Source organism: Corvus kubaryi, unplaced genomic scaffold, assembly GCF_017639235.1.
Source record: "Corvus kubaryi isolate FWS band 111438036 unplaced genomic scaffold, C.kubaryi_AGA036_p1.0 68, whole genome shotgun sequence".
NCBI classification, from domain to species: Eukaryota; Metazoa; Chordata; class Aves; order Passeriformes; family Corvidae; genus Corvus; species Corvus kubaryi.
In genome coordinates this window covers 17633933-17650740 of record NW_024582056.1, presented here as the reverse complement: position 1 = coordinate 17650740, position 16808 = coordinate 17633933, and the positions used below count along the sequence as shown (strand labels likewise).

General features: G+C 44.2%; 1 protein-coding gene across 20 annotated transcripts in view; it reads right to left on the bottom strand.

Moving 5' to 3' along the window:
* The window catches only part of LOC121674511 (poly(rC)-binding protein 3-like), a 520331-nt gene that overhangs the window by 14673 nt on the left and 488850 nt on the right, over nucleotides 1–16808 (bottom strand). For 10 of the 20 annotated variants that reach the window (XM_042048906.1, XM_042048908.1, XM_042048893.1 and 7 more), the window contains 4 exons: nucleotides 16099–16155; nucleotides 15543–15618; nucleotides 13691–13743; nucleotides 5363–5532 (listed from right to left, as the gene is read on the bottom strand). In XM_042048906.1, coding sequence (XP_041904840.1) covers nucleotides 5363–5532; nucleotides 13691–13743; nucleotides 15543–15618; nucleotides 16099–16155 — 356 coding nt within the window. Of the gene's footprint in view, nucleotides 1–3659; nucleotides 4140–5362; nucleotides 5533–13690; nucleotides 13744–15542; nucleotides 15619–16098; nucleotides 16156–16808 lie in introns of those variants that run through there. The other 10 variants (XM_042048909.1, XM_042048901.1, XM_042048903.1 and 7 more) reach the window with 9 other exon arrangements.

Below are 16808 nucleotides of genomic sequence, written 5' to 3'. Positions count from 1 at the left end.
AAAAAAAGAAACCTAAGGAATGCAGGTAATGGCAAAAAGATGGAAAAAACAAAACTTAAAAGAAAACTTAAAATAACTATGAAGTTTACTCTCCAGCACTGATATGGTGAATTTTGCTTTTCAAAATTAGGCTATTTTTGAAAGGGGGACGCGGGGGGTTTTCGTAATTTTTTCAGTTTGTCAGTTTTGTGACATAAATAGTACCCTTTGTCATTTTGCTAGGATGAGAGGAGACTGAGCAACAATTTGCTGCTCCCATTTAAGGCATAAAGTTTTGGTTGTTTTGGTTTGGTTTTTATTTTAAGTGAGTTAGTTTTTCATTTCATTCACTGTGAGGTCAGTGTGCATTTTTCATATAAAACAAACCAGATTAGCCAGTGTGTTCACTTCGGTTTGTACGTTCCCCAGACTTTTTTTTTATATCACAACAAAATATTTATGCAATCTACTTAAAAGTAAATTAGTAAAAAGGAACACTGAAGAACACCCCGGCTTCCACAGCAGTGGTATCCTTTCTGAGCTTGCAGCAGTGGTTACAGTGAACATGACAAAGCTTTCCAGCTTACAGACAAGGTACTACACAGATACAGCAGACACATCCTCAGACAGACCCCGCCAGCACCAGAAACTTCAAGACTGACCCAGCCCCCGAGCCCAAGGCAGTGATGGGCTCTTTGGAGGATGCAGGAATCAAACCACCTTCGCTTTAATCTAACGCCACCCATCAGCAGGCAAGATGAGTTTGGCCCATATATTCCTGTTTTTCTGTACATTTTTAGATACTAAAATACAGTAATTCCAAGGACACAATGTTTTTTTCATATGCCAAAATTTTTTGCCTAGGTAAATCCTCCTTTTGCCCATTTGCTTGTTGCAGCTTGTGCACTGGCTTTTGGGTTGGCAAATAACACAAATACCAATTTCAGGATGCTTTTTGCAGGTGACCAGCAGGGAGCTATGGAAGCCTAGCATAGAAATAGGACTATGGGTTAGAAAACCTTTACTAGCTACAGTTATATGTGTATAGGAAGTTTGGGGTTGTCTTTTTGGCAACTACTAACTTGTCAGGTTCCTGGGCTTTCTCCTGAGGTGAGCTGAGGAGCTGTAGCAGCTCCTTGCTTCCAGAGTGAAGTGCCAGCAAGCTGCTGGCTGGCCATGCAGAGGACTTGGTGCTTTCTTACCACACCCCATCAGGCCCAGGGAGGCTTCCCAGCACAGGGTTTGTGCTGGTCCCTGTTGGGGACTGGGTGAGCAGGCTTGGAGAGCAGCTGTAGCCAGGCTGCAGGCTGGGAGGGGAGCATGGTCACTGCACACATGGCTTGGAAGAGCCTCACTTTTCCTCACCTTAGACACAGTTCTGAGAATAACAGCCCCAAGGCTGTTCATAGCCAGAGAAAGGCAATGACCAGCACACTGCCTGCCTCATGCAACGATGCAAGGATCAACCAGTGCTATGTAGGGAATGGGGACACTGGACTAGAGCTTCCCAAAGCACTGCTCCTGATGGTGAGTCTGAAGGGCACCTGAAGCGGGTCTGAGCTGGGGAGAGGAGTGTGTGGAGGAGAGATGGAAATGCTTGAGCACTGAGCTCCTCTCTTCCCCACAAAGGAAAGAGGGCTCTTGGAGCATAAACACCTCGGCGGCTCTTGCTGGGAAGTTGGAAGGAGAGCATCTTCTGCGAGGAGCTGGGAGGGAAGGCGGGCGAGTGCATGAAATTCAGACTCCTTTGTGGGAGGTGAAATTTTCATTTTCCTGCTCTGAAGTCTTTATCTGTCCTCATGGATGAGCAACTCTTAGCTTTTCTAAGCAGAGAGAAGTGCACCCTTGTGCTGTTGGTGTCTACTCACACAGAGGGATTTATGTCAAGACCACTGAATCAGAGACTCAACTCCAGTGTACATCCTCGACTAGGGGGTGTAGGAACTACATGTGATGCCCTACTATGTTTTGAAAAACTCAGTTTATACAGTTGGATTTTTTAGTATTACTCAGTATTATTCTGGGAGGGAGGCCCATAGCAAGGTATTGCAGGACTCAGTGTTTCAGTGACTCCAAATTTGCCTACTGTGCATTCAACAAAACCAAAAAAATCCTTACTGATATGGGGGGGTGTTTGAGCCTAAGCTTTTTTCTGCACCAGCATGGAGAACAGATCCCAAGGCCAAAATGCTGGTGTTGGTAGCAGCCATTCAAACTCCCTGTCTCTGGTTTACTCACACAGGTACGACTGTAGCAGTAATTTGCCCTGTTTCCCATTTGTTACTGGTGGCAACACATATGGTGGGAGTTCATCAGGTCAGCTATCAGCTGTCCCGTGGCAGTGGCAGTTTCCCAAACCAACTGTGGACGCAACAACATTGCATGTGGAAGTGGGCGAGGCAGCCTTCATACAAAATTTCATGGTGACAATCTGACACTGTCCCTTTGCAGACCTGCACCTTCCCAATACATACACTGAAGGCCACATCCTGCATTACCCAAAACTGGTGAAAAGAAGAGAGCAGGTGTGGCTTTGGCAGTCCTGTTGTGTCTGTGAATGAACCTCTCATAAAAAAATACCTTCAGGAAACTGCTCTGCAACAAGGAGCAAGTGCTGCCGGCTAAGTTCATTTATAATCCAAAGTCAGATATTACACAGGAAAACTAAAATGCAGTTCAATCTTAATAAAAGCTAGAAGATGGAACTGGGTAATGAAAATCTAGTTACTACAGTGCAGACCAGTTAAAGAGACAGAAGGTTTCACAGGAAAAAAGACATTTCTACTGCAAACAAGCTAAGACACGCTCTATTCGTACAGAGGCCAGCGCTCGGGTAAGCAATACAGAATCAAACCAATACTTTAGAAAGATTTAAATCTGTCTTGATATTATATCAATATATTTATATATCTATAATTTAGAATATACTATGTACATATCCAACACCAGATTGCAATAAAAGTCTTAAAGCAAGCTGATAAATTATTCTATAGATAGCAACTTTGGCTGGAGGACAGCTTGAAGATACACGCAGTACGTTTCAGGAATACTGTGGATAGGTAATTTTAGTTTTTTACATCTTATGCTGCTGAAAGACATTGGTTTATGCAGAAATACTGGCCCTGGAAACCGATTCCTGTGAACAATAGATCTTGTAGAGGAGAAAAAGATCTACCTAATGCTGAATGCTTATATGGCTGTTATTTTTTCTGATTATTATTTTCACATACCAGACCACATTTTGGGCAGTCTCTTCCCCAAAGCTGTTTTATGCCACCGTCTTTAAAAGAGACGGCATCACTTGTGGGAGGTTTAGGAAGTGGCTCCCAGCACACAGAGGCAGCAGCAGCAGCGGCAGCAGCAGCAGCAGCAGCAGCAGCCTGGCCCTGCACCTCTGTCCTACCCGAGCACCTAAACCTCACTAGAGCAGACCTCCTGCCCGACTCAGAGCTTCTCAGTTTTCCTCCTGTGTGACTGAACTCGCACTGCTGCTGTGGTGGCACCTGGCTGGACAGCAATGTCTCATGTGAAAGGAGAGGTCTGGAACAGTGCCACTTTTTAAAATGAAAAAGCCACCTTAATTGCCTATGTTACCTTACAGCTTAATTTATTATACATTACTTTAAGAGTCTTCATTTACAAATGAAGTCACTTCATCTAAATACAGTTCCAACACATGATACATAATAATATATGATGGTTTATTGTAGATTATGGTAACAATTGACTTCTATCTAGAAATTTAACAGGAACAAAGAACTTTGTTTCTGGTTTCACAGGGTATAGATAGAGATCCGTGGTATATGACTGCTGAGGAGTTTTCTTCTTTGCGAAAGTATGTTAAAAGACCTCATACAGATCCCATTCCATCAAAAGAACCATTAAACAGAACCAACAGAAGTGTGAGAGTTCACAGGCTTTTCTAAAGTGAGTCAAACAGTTTTGTTCACTAGAGTTTCTGTCTCTGGTGAGCAGCTCACTGCAACTCCATTAATAAGTGCATTATTCTATTTGCATGCTTTAGCTGTCTTGAAGATCTTAAATGGTTATCTTCCGAGATCCAGATGCATGCCATATGGTGTTTGTGCAACTAAAAATGAAGGGGTCTATTCTCGTCTCGATGTGTGGGGAATCCCTGAACACCAAGAGAAGAACATATCCTTAAGGGTTAAAGGAGGGAACACATTTTTATTTGATTACAGGGCTTACGGAAGTGACTTATATTTGCTACAAAGAATATAAATCAAAAGAGCTGTAGGTTGTTTTAAGGTTCTGGAAATGGCTTATCTTAGTTTTCACAGTGCCATCCCTAGATATATCTTTCCCTAGGAAGCTGCTTTCATACTAAATTATAAAAAGCAGTATTTTTGCTTGCTATAACACAGAGCTGCACAAACATCCCGTTCCTCCACTCCAACCATTACAGTGGTGCACTACAGAACTGGGATGGAGAGGAGGCTGGACCACAGGAAGCTGTAGGCCTGTGACTGCAGCCCCCACATAAATCACATACTTTGTACTACCTTAACAGCAAACATAGTTAAACACAAAGCTCGATTCATATCACAGTATTTTTGTGGGGGTAAAAAAGAAAATAAAAGAAAAGAAGCCATAAAATACATAGCTACTCCCCCTCCCCCAAAATATATTGCCTCAGTCCAGCATTTACAAGTAGATCTAGGAGACAGCACTATATCCATTGCACTTTCTTCTCCATGTAATAGCAAATAAAAGTGGGATCAATTTTAATATTTTTCTAAATAATCATATAAAGACTGTTAGAGAGCTAAGCCATCACCGTGGCTTAGCTAAACAGCCAGTGCTTTCATTAATTCTGGGAATGAGAAGTGGAGAAGCAGTCTCACCCGGTCTCATTAGGGAATGCTTCTTACAGATTTGTGGTGCTGTCTCTGAAAAAGTAAATCCTGTGCCTCTTCAGCAACCTAATGTCAGTTTATCAACTCTGAGTGGCAATTTCCACTCGCTAAATTAGATCTGTTTTGCAATCTGTTTCACTATATTTGCCATTTAGGACAGTAAAATGGGTCTGTGAAAAGTATTTTCCTCTAAAGAATTTATGATTGTCATTTCATTTCATTTATCCACCGATATTTTAGGTGGATGCTAATGTGAGAATTCAGATTTTGCAGCTTTTGTCATTCAACATGTACCTGGAATTGCACCGGATTAAGCTCCTTTCCATATAAACCAACAGCAAACACAGGTTCTAATGATACAGGCTTTACAAACCATTAGGAATTCGGTAATACTACACAAAATGGACACTGCAAAGCAACTTTCTGGATCTACCCAGGACAGACATTTGCTGGAGAGCAGACAGAGCAATCTCGCAGAAGCATGATCACTTACAAAGCCAACTTACCTTGCATTAATGAGGTACTGTGCTAAGCTGATGTTTGCAGGGGATCCTGTGATTGTAACTTGTCGTTCTGCCGAGCCTTCTGTGGCATTAGCAATCTTGATCTGCGCTCCTGACATCTGCCTGATTTCATTTATCTTACTGCCTTGTCTGCCAATAATGCAGCCTATTAACTGGAGCGGGACAAAGACTGAGATTAGTGCCACAGACACAAGCAAAAACCACTTAACTGCAATCTGTAGTATTGCTAAAAACATGGTTATGAGCAGCTCAGTAGCAAAAGAAGATTTTTGCTCTGCTGTTTGGAAGGAATCACTAGTGCAGTCTATTGGCTCTATGCTCATATGCCTCGAGATCCAGTTTTGCTGCTACATGGTTAAGTCAGTATCTTATTTCTGTTTTTTCAAAACTATTTCACTGTCTCCCATGGCAGAAAATGACAGCCTGCTGAGGTGCTGAGAAAAACAAACCACAGCCCCACCTGACTTGCCAGTGGCAGCAGCAAGCCAAGAGCAGCAGCTGGAAGTCAGGCTGACCATCCACAGCTGCTGAGTGTGGCTCTGCACCTTTCCAGAGCGCTGACTGCCCTACACCTCCCTGGGTACACATGGTTCTTGCTTGGCCAGGTACTGTGCATTAAAGTCAGTGGGATTTACAGCTCTCTGACTGCAGGCAGAAACAGGCATAGCAAGAGACTGAAATTTGTCTGCCTTCCTTTACAGAAACTTACCAAAACTCTTGTTTTGTGAATAGAACTGAGCCTGAGCTCTGTGTGTGTGCATGTGTGTCCCAGGGTGTTGCTCCTCCAGCATGGGGAGCCCCCAGGAGCAAGTGGGCACCAAGCCAGCAGCTGAGGCTGAGATGTTTTGGTTTCTGTAAGGGTGAGGAGGGGGATTTTGTTCTCTGTTAAGGAAGGATGGGTGCTGAGAAGCTCAGCCATGGCCAGAAGGGGTAGAAAATGGAATTACTCTACAGGTCTGTTGATGCTGGGATAATGCTGCCAGTTTTGCAGAAGGATGTGCCAAGACAGAGAGACTGCCCTTCCCCTCCCACCCTTCCTGCTGCTTCAGGCCCTGACACCTGACCACCCTTTGTGGTGCTGTAGTACTTGGAGTAACTGGCCAGAAACAGATTCACATTGTCCAGACATTTTATCAAAAGAAGAAAATCTCCCAACGCAATCCTTGCTTCACACTCAGGGACAAACAAAAAGCCAAAGTGGATACCCAGGTAGCTGAAACAAAGACCAAGCTGTGACGAGCACAAGAGGAGCAACCACGAGGGGAAAAAATGGGGTGGCAGGAAATGCACACAGGGTTTCCCATCCTGCTACAACAGGGGGCCTTGCTGGCCTTATCCCATGGATCTCTCTTAGTATGTGACTACACATACCAGTGCAGGGGACTGATGTGAGCTTCTGGCCTGTCTGTGTGCATACCAGTATGCCTGCACTGGCTACCTGTGGGCAGCACAGGGACCCCTAAGCCTCTGCTGCCGATGCCTCAATCTCTCTGGCCTCCATGGTCTGCAGGGAGTGAGGGTGGCGCAGGAGAGCACCAGAGCACAGGCAGAGAAGGCACCTGCTGGGTCACTCAGGAAGCTGCCACTTGTACGTGCTGGGGGTCCTCCAGTGATGCCCAGCTTGTCATCCAGGTGGGTCAGTGCAAAGAATGTGCCATCTCCTAGCTGACTTTGAGTTAGGTAGTGAGGATTGAGTCCACACTGGTCAAGGACACTGGTGATGCTGGTGTCTGGAGGAGAGGTTTGATAACCTTTGGCCTGAAGCTCTCCAAAGTCACCCTTCATTGCTGTGACAACAGGCTGTTTGGACACCCTCTGCAAGCCATGACATGGCCTGTGGCTCGTGCAGAATACACCACTCCATCTGCCATGCAGGAAGGACAGCAGTGCTGGGGGCTGGGGCTCTCTCTGGGATGCCTTTCACATTATGTGTTACTTACACTGAAATTTGAGCAGTACCTGAGTATTCAAGAGCTGATGTGTTGTTGAAGAAGTTCAAGGAACATCTGGTTTTGGGCATTTGGTTTAACATAAAGACACCTGCCTCAGATGCCTTGCTCTGAGATGAAACCATGTGAAACTGCATCCAAACACCTCTGGCCCATTTGGGGAGAGGAGCCAAACCTACCACAGACTACCAAGCCTACTATACACTGTAGTCTTAATACTACACTTACTAATAAATATAATCATCAGTGGCACAGGGTCCAGTTGGAGGCCTGTCATTTGTAGCGCCCTCCAAGGCTCAATACTGGGCCCAGTATTGCTTAACTTGTTCATCAGTGACTCAGATGAAGGGGCAGAGGCTTCCTCAGCAAGTTCACTGATGACACAAAGCTGTGAGGAGTGGCTGGTACCCCAGAGAGCTGCGCAGAGGGACCTCGACAGGGTGGAGAGATGGGCAGAGAGGAACCTTCGGAAATTCAACAAAGGTGGGGGCTGACCTGCTGGAAAGCAGCTCCGTGGAGAAGGACCTGGAGGTCTTGGTGGACAACAAGGTGCCATGAGCCAGGAGTGTGCCCTTGGGGCCAAGAAGGACAATGAGATCCTGGGGAGCATGAGGAATAAATAACATCGCCCCCACATCAAGTGAAGTCATCCTCCCCCTCTACTCAGCCCTAGTGAGGCTGTGTCTGGAGTGCTGTGTCCAGTTCTGGGCTCCTCAGGACAGGAGAGACAGAGAGTTCCTGAAGCAGGTCCAGTGGAGTGCCACAAAGATGATTAAAAGCATCTCTCTTATGAGGAAAGGCTGAGGGAACTTGGCCTGTCCAGCCTTGAGAAGAGACAACTGAGAGGGGACCTCATCAATGTCTGTGAGTATCTGAAGGAAGGGCACCAAGAGGGTGGATCCAGGCTCTGCTCAGTGGTGCTGAGCAATAGGACAAGAGGCAACGGGCAAAAAATGATGCACAGGAAGTTCTACCTGAATAAGAGGAAGAACTGCTTTACTGTGTGGGTGACTGAGCACCGGAACAGGTTGCCCAGAGTGATTGTGGAGTCTCTCTCACTAAAGATATTCACAAACCATCTGGATACAATCCTGTGCCATGTGCTCTAGGATGACCCTGCTGGAGCAGGGAGGTTGGACCAGATGACCCAAGGTGGTCCCTTCAAACAGACCCATTCAGTGATCCTTTGCATACTTGTACTATAAGTATCTATCATACACATGTATGTACATACACACACACATAGTATGTACATGCATATATATTTTGACTCTCTCAAGACTTGGCTAGAAGAGCTCACATCAGATGTGCATCAAGCCCAGTAGTCTGTCTCTGACTGTGGCAGTAGCCCACCCTTACAAAAAAAAAAACAAACCCAAAAAAACCCCAGTGTGAGGTATAAAATAAAGTTTCCACCAGTATTTCAAATTCCCACCTAAGGCTTACAGACCCTGTGAGCAGCAGCTGCTATCTCTGCTCCATAGTCCATCTGTCTGACAATTTCTTTATGAACCTGTTTCTCCTTTCGCTGTCCAAGGGCCATGGCAGTGACTTGCAGAGCTTGCTGATGTGTTGTGTCTAAGTATCACTACTTGGTTGTACACCCCAAAATTTCAGCTGATTCTTTATCTGTGAGCACCAGGTAAAAATGGTTCCCTTTCCACTTTCTCTACACCACCTCCATCTTCCCCTACCTCAATGTACCTCATTTCTCCTTGTGCCAAAAAACTCCAAACAAACCAACCCTAAAACACACGTTCTGCTTTTTGCCTTTTTCTAGCTTTACTCTGTTCTTCAGTAAAGTTCTGCTGGCACAAAGGGAAATAGGACTGAGTCAGGAGTTCTGGACTCTTAAAGGGTGGGACTCAAAGATCTGCTATAATTCCTCCCACCCCAAACTCCTGATGTCGATAGTTTCTCCCAATATGCTATGGCATCTCTGGTTCAGGTACCTCTCTTCCATTTTTTTTATCTTCCCCATAATGCTAAATAGAAATTCTTTACATATATATATACATATATATATAAAATTTTCCTGTAATGCTAAAGCACTGACAGAGTCTAATAAAAGAGTTCAATCCTGCAGGGCATTGACTGCCACAGGAAGTGGCATGGAGATTTTACACACAGGTAAAAAAGAATCAGCTTCCTTTCTTATAATGTAGTGCTTGTAAAAAGGGCCAGCAATTAGCCTCTGCAACTTGGTATCTGCTGTCAGGAGCAGAGGGGTTGACCACACCAGTCCACAGGTCTTCATGGTTCCCCCTGGTTCCCCGCTGCCAACACAGAGCAAGTCCGTTTGCTTTGGCAAAGCCTCTGCATTAGCTGAGCAAGCAGGTGCTCGCCATGAATGAGACTCTTCAATCTCTTTTCAGAAAGATACAGGCTGAAACTCTTAGTTTCAGGTTTGGGTTGGTTCGTTTTGTGTTTTTTAACCAGAAGGTCTGGGGCAGAGTACTCTATAGGGAGAAATATCTCCTGAGGCAGGATTACAGTTCTTTACAGACTTGCAGCAGGGCCTGGAAAAAGATGCTTAAATACTCTGCATCTCTTAAGACCAAAACAATAATAATGTTAAGAAATTTCCTTGCCATGACAATGCAAAAGCTAGACTATAATGATGCACAGACTTTGCAATGAGCCATATAGAAAACAGAAAACATGTGGGCTGCTCTGAGAACATTTTGCACATGTAGGTCCCACTCATTTGCAGGGAAGTATTTAAGGCACCATAGGGAAATAAAGGCAGTTCTTCAAGTCTGCCATATCCATCTTGGATGGATTGACACTTCTGTTTCTACAGAGTACTGATCAGATTTCCAGCTGCCTTAAAATGTTCTTGGTGCTTCCTGAGGGGTAAGATGCTTTCCTGTTGCTTGTCCCTGTCTCTTTCACATAATGCAAAATATGCCGTTTTTAATGAGACAGATTTTTAAATTATTATTGGGTTTCTTCGTTTACTCTCAATGAACATTTTGGGGTATTGACTCATGAAATCTTAAGACATCTGTTATCTACACCCAAGGATGCTATGTCTTCTTTCTTTTAAGATTCTTTTAAGGACCTGTTTATGCCACTTTGTTCTGGGATTTAGGTGAAACACATTTCTACTGTATAATTTGGGCAGCAGTGGAAGGACAGACAAGATGCCAGCAAGGAAAGAAAGGCAACCAAATGCCCCTGTAAGAGGCTTTGATGAGCAAAATGAGATACTAGATAAGGACCAAAGTGAGTTCTGCGATGGACTGGGAAAAGTGTCCTCTTTGTTCTATTTTTGGAGTTACATAGAAGTTATGAAAAAACCTAGAAAGGCAAATCTTCTGAATTCATTATTTGGAGAAGAAGCCTCAGCTTTTAGCATGTGGAAAATAACTTTCTGTGAAACGTATTTTTTTTTATTCTCCAGTATCTCTCTGTTATTGAGCAACAGGTTAACTGCCACTGTCAGCATATTGTATGAAGAAAGCAGCATGATGTTGTCACAGAAATTATTAATAACAAAAAATTCTGTCACTGCCTAAAATGCCAGAGGGCGTGAGGAAAATTTAATATGAAGCTACATAACTTGTAAATGGTTATTAATCGCTATCTGCTGTAGACTAGGCTAAACTCTCAGCTCCTTATTGTCTTTATATCTGATTTTTCTCCAGCAGATTCTTACTGAGGCTTTGGCTTTATGTGTTTATGATTATTCTGGTTTTAAAAGGTATGTTGTAGCACATGTAGATATACACTGGCTTCTCTGATAGCTGCAAAGCACGTAGGTATTTGCAAGTCCCATGGTCTTCTCACGTGTGCTGGACTTTTACACAGATAAGCACATATGATAAGAAAGCTGTGGAACTAATGCAATCCCTGGAGTTGGAGCAGGCAGGGGACAAACCATGTGCAGCTTCAGGGCTGCACTGCAGCTCCATGCCAGAGCCTGCAGCTTCCTTCACCTTCAGCCAGATAAACAATCACTGTCCCACACTGACAGACCGTCCATCAAAACTGGGACTAAGAGATGCTTACTGGGAAAGCAAAGTCAAATTGCCCATGCAGGCTTTAATGCACCAGCTGCTGCTGCCTCTCCCACCCTGACCTCCCTCCACACACAGCATCTGACTGATGGTGCTGCTGCCTTCCCACCCTCTCTGACTCATATCTCTCCATCTCCCCCATACCCTCATTTCTCTTTGAATCATTAAGGTTCTAAAAGACCTCTAAGATCACAGAGCCCAATGATTAACCCAGCACCACCTAAACCAAGTTTTCAAGTGTCACATCCACAATGTCCTTTTGAACACTTCCAGGGATGATGATTCCACCACTTCCCTGGACAGGCTGTTCCAATGTCTGACCAACCCTTCAGTGAAGAAATTTCTCCTAATATCCAATCTAAAGCTCCCCTGGTGCAACATCCTGAGGCCATTTCCTCTTTTCCTATCACTTACTTGGGAGACCAACCCCCACCTGCCTACAGTCTCCTTTCAAGCAGAGAGCAATGAGGTCCCTCCTGAGCCTCCTCTCTCCAAGCTAAACAACCCCAGCTCCATCAGCAGCTCCTCATGGGACTTGTGCTCAGACCCTTTACCAGCTCCACTGCCCTTCTCTGGACTCGCTCCAGCACTTCAGTGTCTTTCCTGAACTGTGGGGCCCAAAACTGAACACAGGATTTGAGGTGCAGCTTCACCAGAGCCAAGCACGGAGGGACAATCACTGCCCTGATCCTGCTGGCCACTGTTGATAGGAAGAAATACATTTTTGGCACTGGGCTGCCTGGAGAGCAGCCCTAGTGCAGCTGTGATGGGGACATGGGACACTAGTATGCATGGTCACACTGGGAGACCCCAGGGAAGGCACCTGCAAAATTCCCGAGCAGCTCCTGATTGCTGATAGGAGAAGAGCCCGTTCTTCCCTCTGCTCTGCAACCCTGGGTGTGCACACACAGACAGGAGCACACAGAGCTCAGGCAGGCAGCGCCAACCTTCCGGTCCTCTACTGCACACCTTGACACCATAGAAACATAAGAACTCCCTCTCACCACCTGCAGAGCCTCTGCAGGCTCTTCCTAAGCCTAACCCCATTTTGGCCTTGGCTTTGCTCCTTTAGCAACAACAGCAAGAACACACTGTGTAGCCAGAAAAGCCTCCTGTGAGAGGCACCGCGCAGATTCGTGTTTGCTCTTCGCCAACAGTGCTGAGCTGAGCATTTCACACCTCATGGATGAGAAACTGATGGTTTTTAAAAATTTCTAGTGCACTACAGGACCCAGGGCCAACTTTCTCCCTCTCTTTCTCTGCTATGAGCCCTGAAAGAAAGAAAGTCAGAAGAGTGACCCTGGATTTACGTCTCTGATGGCAAGAACAACATTTGCCTGAAAGTGAGATTAAGAAACTTGTGCTGTAAGGATAAAGAGGGTGCTCCTAAAAAATTCTCAACCTAAAATAAATTGGGTTGCAAAGCAGGAACTGATAAATCAGGAGGGCATTTTTTATGTAACAGAAAGCTTAAGAAATCACAGCACTCACAACTCCACTTCTTCGTGATTCTGTATCTTTTTCTTACTGTAAATCATCGCCACTGAGTTTAATAGGGCTTGCACAATATTGTAAGTATCTCTTAAGTAATATAATTGCTATTTGTGATCCCACTCATGCTTGAAAGCTTTTTTTACTGGAGGGAAAAACTTCCATTTTCCAAGTGACTCATTTGTAATGAAAACTGAACAAAGACCCCAATCCTGTCTGCAATAAAATTGAATAAAAGGGGAAGGCATTTTTATGTGACGCCCAGCATATCAGCTGGGCATTTTGAGTAGCTGTTTTAAGATTCAGCACCATGTTGCTCATGGACACTGGGCCTGTTGATCACAGATGACCCAGAGTTGCTGGAGCAGGAGCGTTTCTAGCCCTTGTTTTTTAAATAAACCCTTATACTGCACCTTTACCTATCCAAAGTAGCTTTTTTTGCTCAGGAAAAATACAGTCTCGGGTAAGTGCAGGGTTCAGTGGAGATGGGCACAGAGGACTCCAGCCCAACACACAGCACAGGGCTGCACATTCTTCCACCCCCTCTGGCCCCTCTGCTGAGAACACCCACGCCAGTGTCACCTGAGAGATGAATTCTGGGAACACAGGCTTTTGTGAAAGCCAGTGAAGCCCTGTGGAGCTGTCACCATGGGGCATGAGAGGGGAGAGTGATTCCTGCTGCTTCCATCCAGCATTTCACCAACCCTTCGCACCCCTCCCCACAGACTGAGGGCTGCACAGTTTATTCTGGGGCTGGTGCTTGCAGATCAGCCAAAGATTAAAGGTGTCCCCTCTGGTGGCAGAGGAGCGAGAGAAGAGAAAGAGATACGGACTATTGGTCCACTTACATCATTGGGAATAGTAAGTTCATGGGAACTGGTTGGAGTAGTGGCATCCAGTCCTATTCAGGGGACAGAGGGAAAATGTTACGCCAGCTGTTTGCAAGAAGGGCAAGACACAACAAATGAAATTTTAAAGAAGGACACATACAGAAAGGAGAGAAAAGAAAAAAAGAGAAAAGAAAGGAGCAAAGAACAATAGAGAACTGCTAGTGAAACAGAAAAGAAAGCAAAGGATGCAAAACTCAGAGGGCTGGACTAATTTTAAATGAGTCTTATTTTAATTAACCTTTAACCCACCAAAGCAACAAATGTCACATGAGATTCCACAGGGTCATCATAAAAAGCTTCTAGAAAATGGTTTGCTCTAAAAATAGTCTCTGAAGCTTGTTCTAAACACATCAGTTGAGAAATTAATGGATGGCTGAAATTGGACCTGTCTACTAGGAGTTCTAGAACATGGAAAATTAAAGTGGATGTCAAATGAACAATTAGCAGAACAAAATACATATTTATGAAAAATAATTTAAAAAATTAAAATAAGGACGAAGAAATTAACCTAAGAAAATTTGGAAATTATATGTGGGATTAGTTGCTGAAGAAATGTTGGGAAGGGTAATTTTGGAAGGGAAATGGACAAAGTACTCTAAGCTGCATACATTTGTTTGTAAATTGGGTGGACAAAAGGAAATGCTCAGGAAAAATGGAATTACTGCTCTAACACACAGTAACACTACAGAAACATACATCTCACAAATATAACCAGGGAAAGATTAAGGAGCAGGATGTTAATGACAAGAAAAAGGAAAATACAAAGCTAGGAAAAGGCAACTTAGTATTACTTGTACATATTTTATCAGATACATCACGAAGAAACAAAAGTTTGTTTTGATGTCATGAATCTTTCTCTTCTTTTCTCTTTTTTTGGTGTTTATTGTATTATCTGTAAAGACATGCCAAAAATACTAATTTCCAACTAGAATACACGAAAAGTAAATATTCTGTAAAAAGTGACTCACCTACATTTTATGTTTACATTGAATTATGAGTTGCATAAGCTTATTTCATACTGAATATCAAATAATCAAGTTGCTCACAGAATTTGTGATGTACGTGATAAAATGTTATTTGCCATACAAAGCATGTACCAGTAGAGATACACTTCTGCTCTGTGAAGTTTTTAGATGCTAAGCATGTATATTGTGAAGGACAGTAAAAATGTTTATTTGCAGGGTTAAGTGACTTCTCACTCTTGAACCAAGAATCCAGCCTCAGTTTTATTAAGTATGGAGCAAATTTTAAGTCCTTAACTAAATTTCCATTGCATTTTGTAGCTGTATCTGCATTATCTTGCAGGAAGTAAGGCACTTGTCCCAGCAGTGATGATTACAGATGCTCTCAAGACATATGGTTCTACAAGAATTCAACTTTCAGCATGCCATAGTTTCTTTAACTGGTGTTTCTGTGCCATGAGTACAAGCTGTTTTCCCATGTTTGCTTCTCTCTGATCCATGTTACCAAAGCATGGACAACAAGTTTGTCCAAGCACTTCCCTCGGAACCAACTGGTACATACTGTATGGTCCACAATAACTTTGAGAGGACTGAACAGAAGAAACTCAGGGCTTTTAGCCAAGGGCACAAATGAAGCAGTTGTGATTAATAAAAGTAACAAACAAAGCACGTTTTAGTAATGATGAAAGGAACTGTAACAGAGGTACGGGAGGGAAGAAGAGAGATTAATGTGTAAAAACAGAAGGATTGCTGGTCATTGACCACATTTATTATTAAAATGATGTAATGACCACAGGAAACAAAGCTGTTAAGAAGAAGGACATCCCCAGGGGGTCATGGGTACGTACCAGGGAAACCAGGGGTGGTCTGCCCAAGGGGAGTAAAGGGGGGATGCTGCATAGCCAACTGGTGAAGCTTGGTCAACTGCAGGGCAGGATGGGAAATTAGAACTAACCAATCAAATGGAATTATTTCAGAGCAGAGAAACCGTCTTACGTGTTCTAAAACTGGATTAATTAAAATTATATTGAAAATAAAAGGTTTAATCATTCATTCTAATCTACCGTAGAGAAAAAAAAAACAAACTGGTTATAAATGACATCTCTACTGTTATTACATGTAATGGCTATTGTTAATATTAACTAATTATTGTAGAATTACATATTAAAAGAACTCAAATATATCACATGCAAAAAAGACCAAGATAAGTGTCATTTGTTCCTGGGCCATTGTACTTTCTAGCAATTATTGCACAAGGTAGGAGATGCAGCTGGGCTAACACTTGGCTATACAGTGTGTTGGTCAGGAAAGGTGTCCTTAGGCCGTGTCTTTATTGCTAACTGTAGAAAGCAAATGCTGCCCAGAACAAATAAGAGGGAGAGGAACAAAAAGGGAGTAATTTACATGTGCTGGACTCACGTCTGGATGAGGGATGGCATACTGCCCCTGAATCGTGAACGCCTGGAAACAACAAGCACAGTTAAGACACAGATTAGTCAGGTGGGACAAGCAGCATTCCTGTTCTCATTAGAAAAGCTTCTCCTGGCCCCCCTCCCCAGCAAATGCCACCTGCATTGCTTTCCACGCTGAGTGAGGTTTAATTGTCTTGTGCTGCTTGATAATCCTCGGCATGGTGCAGAAAGGTCTCTGTCAGGCTGCCTGTGTACGCCCTGCAAGCAGAGGATGCCAAACGCCGCTGCCCAAGCTCTGATGATCTTGGTCCTCAGGACCTCTCTTTAGTCCAGCTCTCTCTGCCTGGAGAAGAGCTGAGGACACTGAGGGGGTCAAGGAGCACAGGGGGTGGCCACTTCCCCTCCCTGCTACTCCATCTGCCCAATGACACCAGTGCATGTAGGGAGATGCTGATGCCACAGCGGCAAGGGGCACAGTGAGAACAGACCTGCTCAGGGGATGCCCTGCCCTCTCCTCTACCTCCAGACTGCCACATGTGTGCAGGGCCACATGCCAGTCAGCTCTGAACCACCTCCTCTGGCTGCCAACAGCCATAGATGCCAAGTGCCAGCAACAGTGTGCCCTGGGGCGCCTCCCGGAGTTCACGCCCAGGCTGCTGTGCCAGTGGGTACCTGAGCATGTGTGCTGATGGTAGCCTGTCC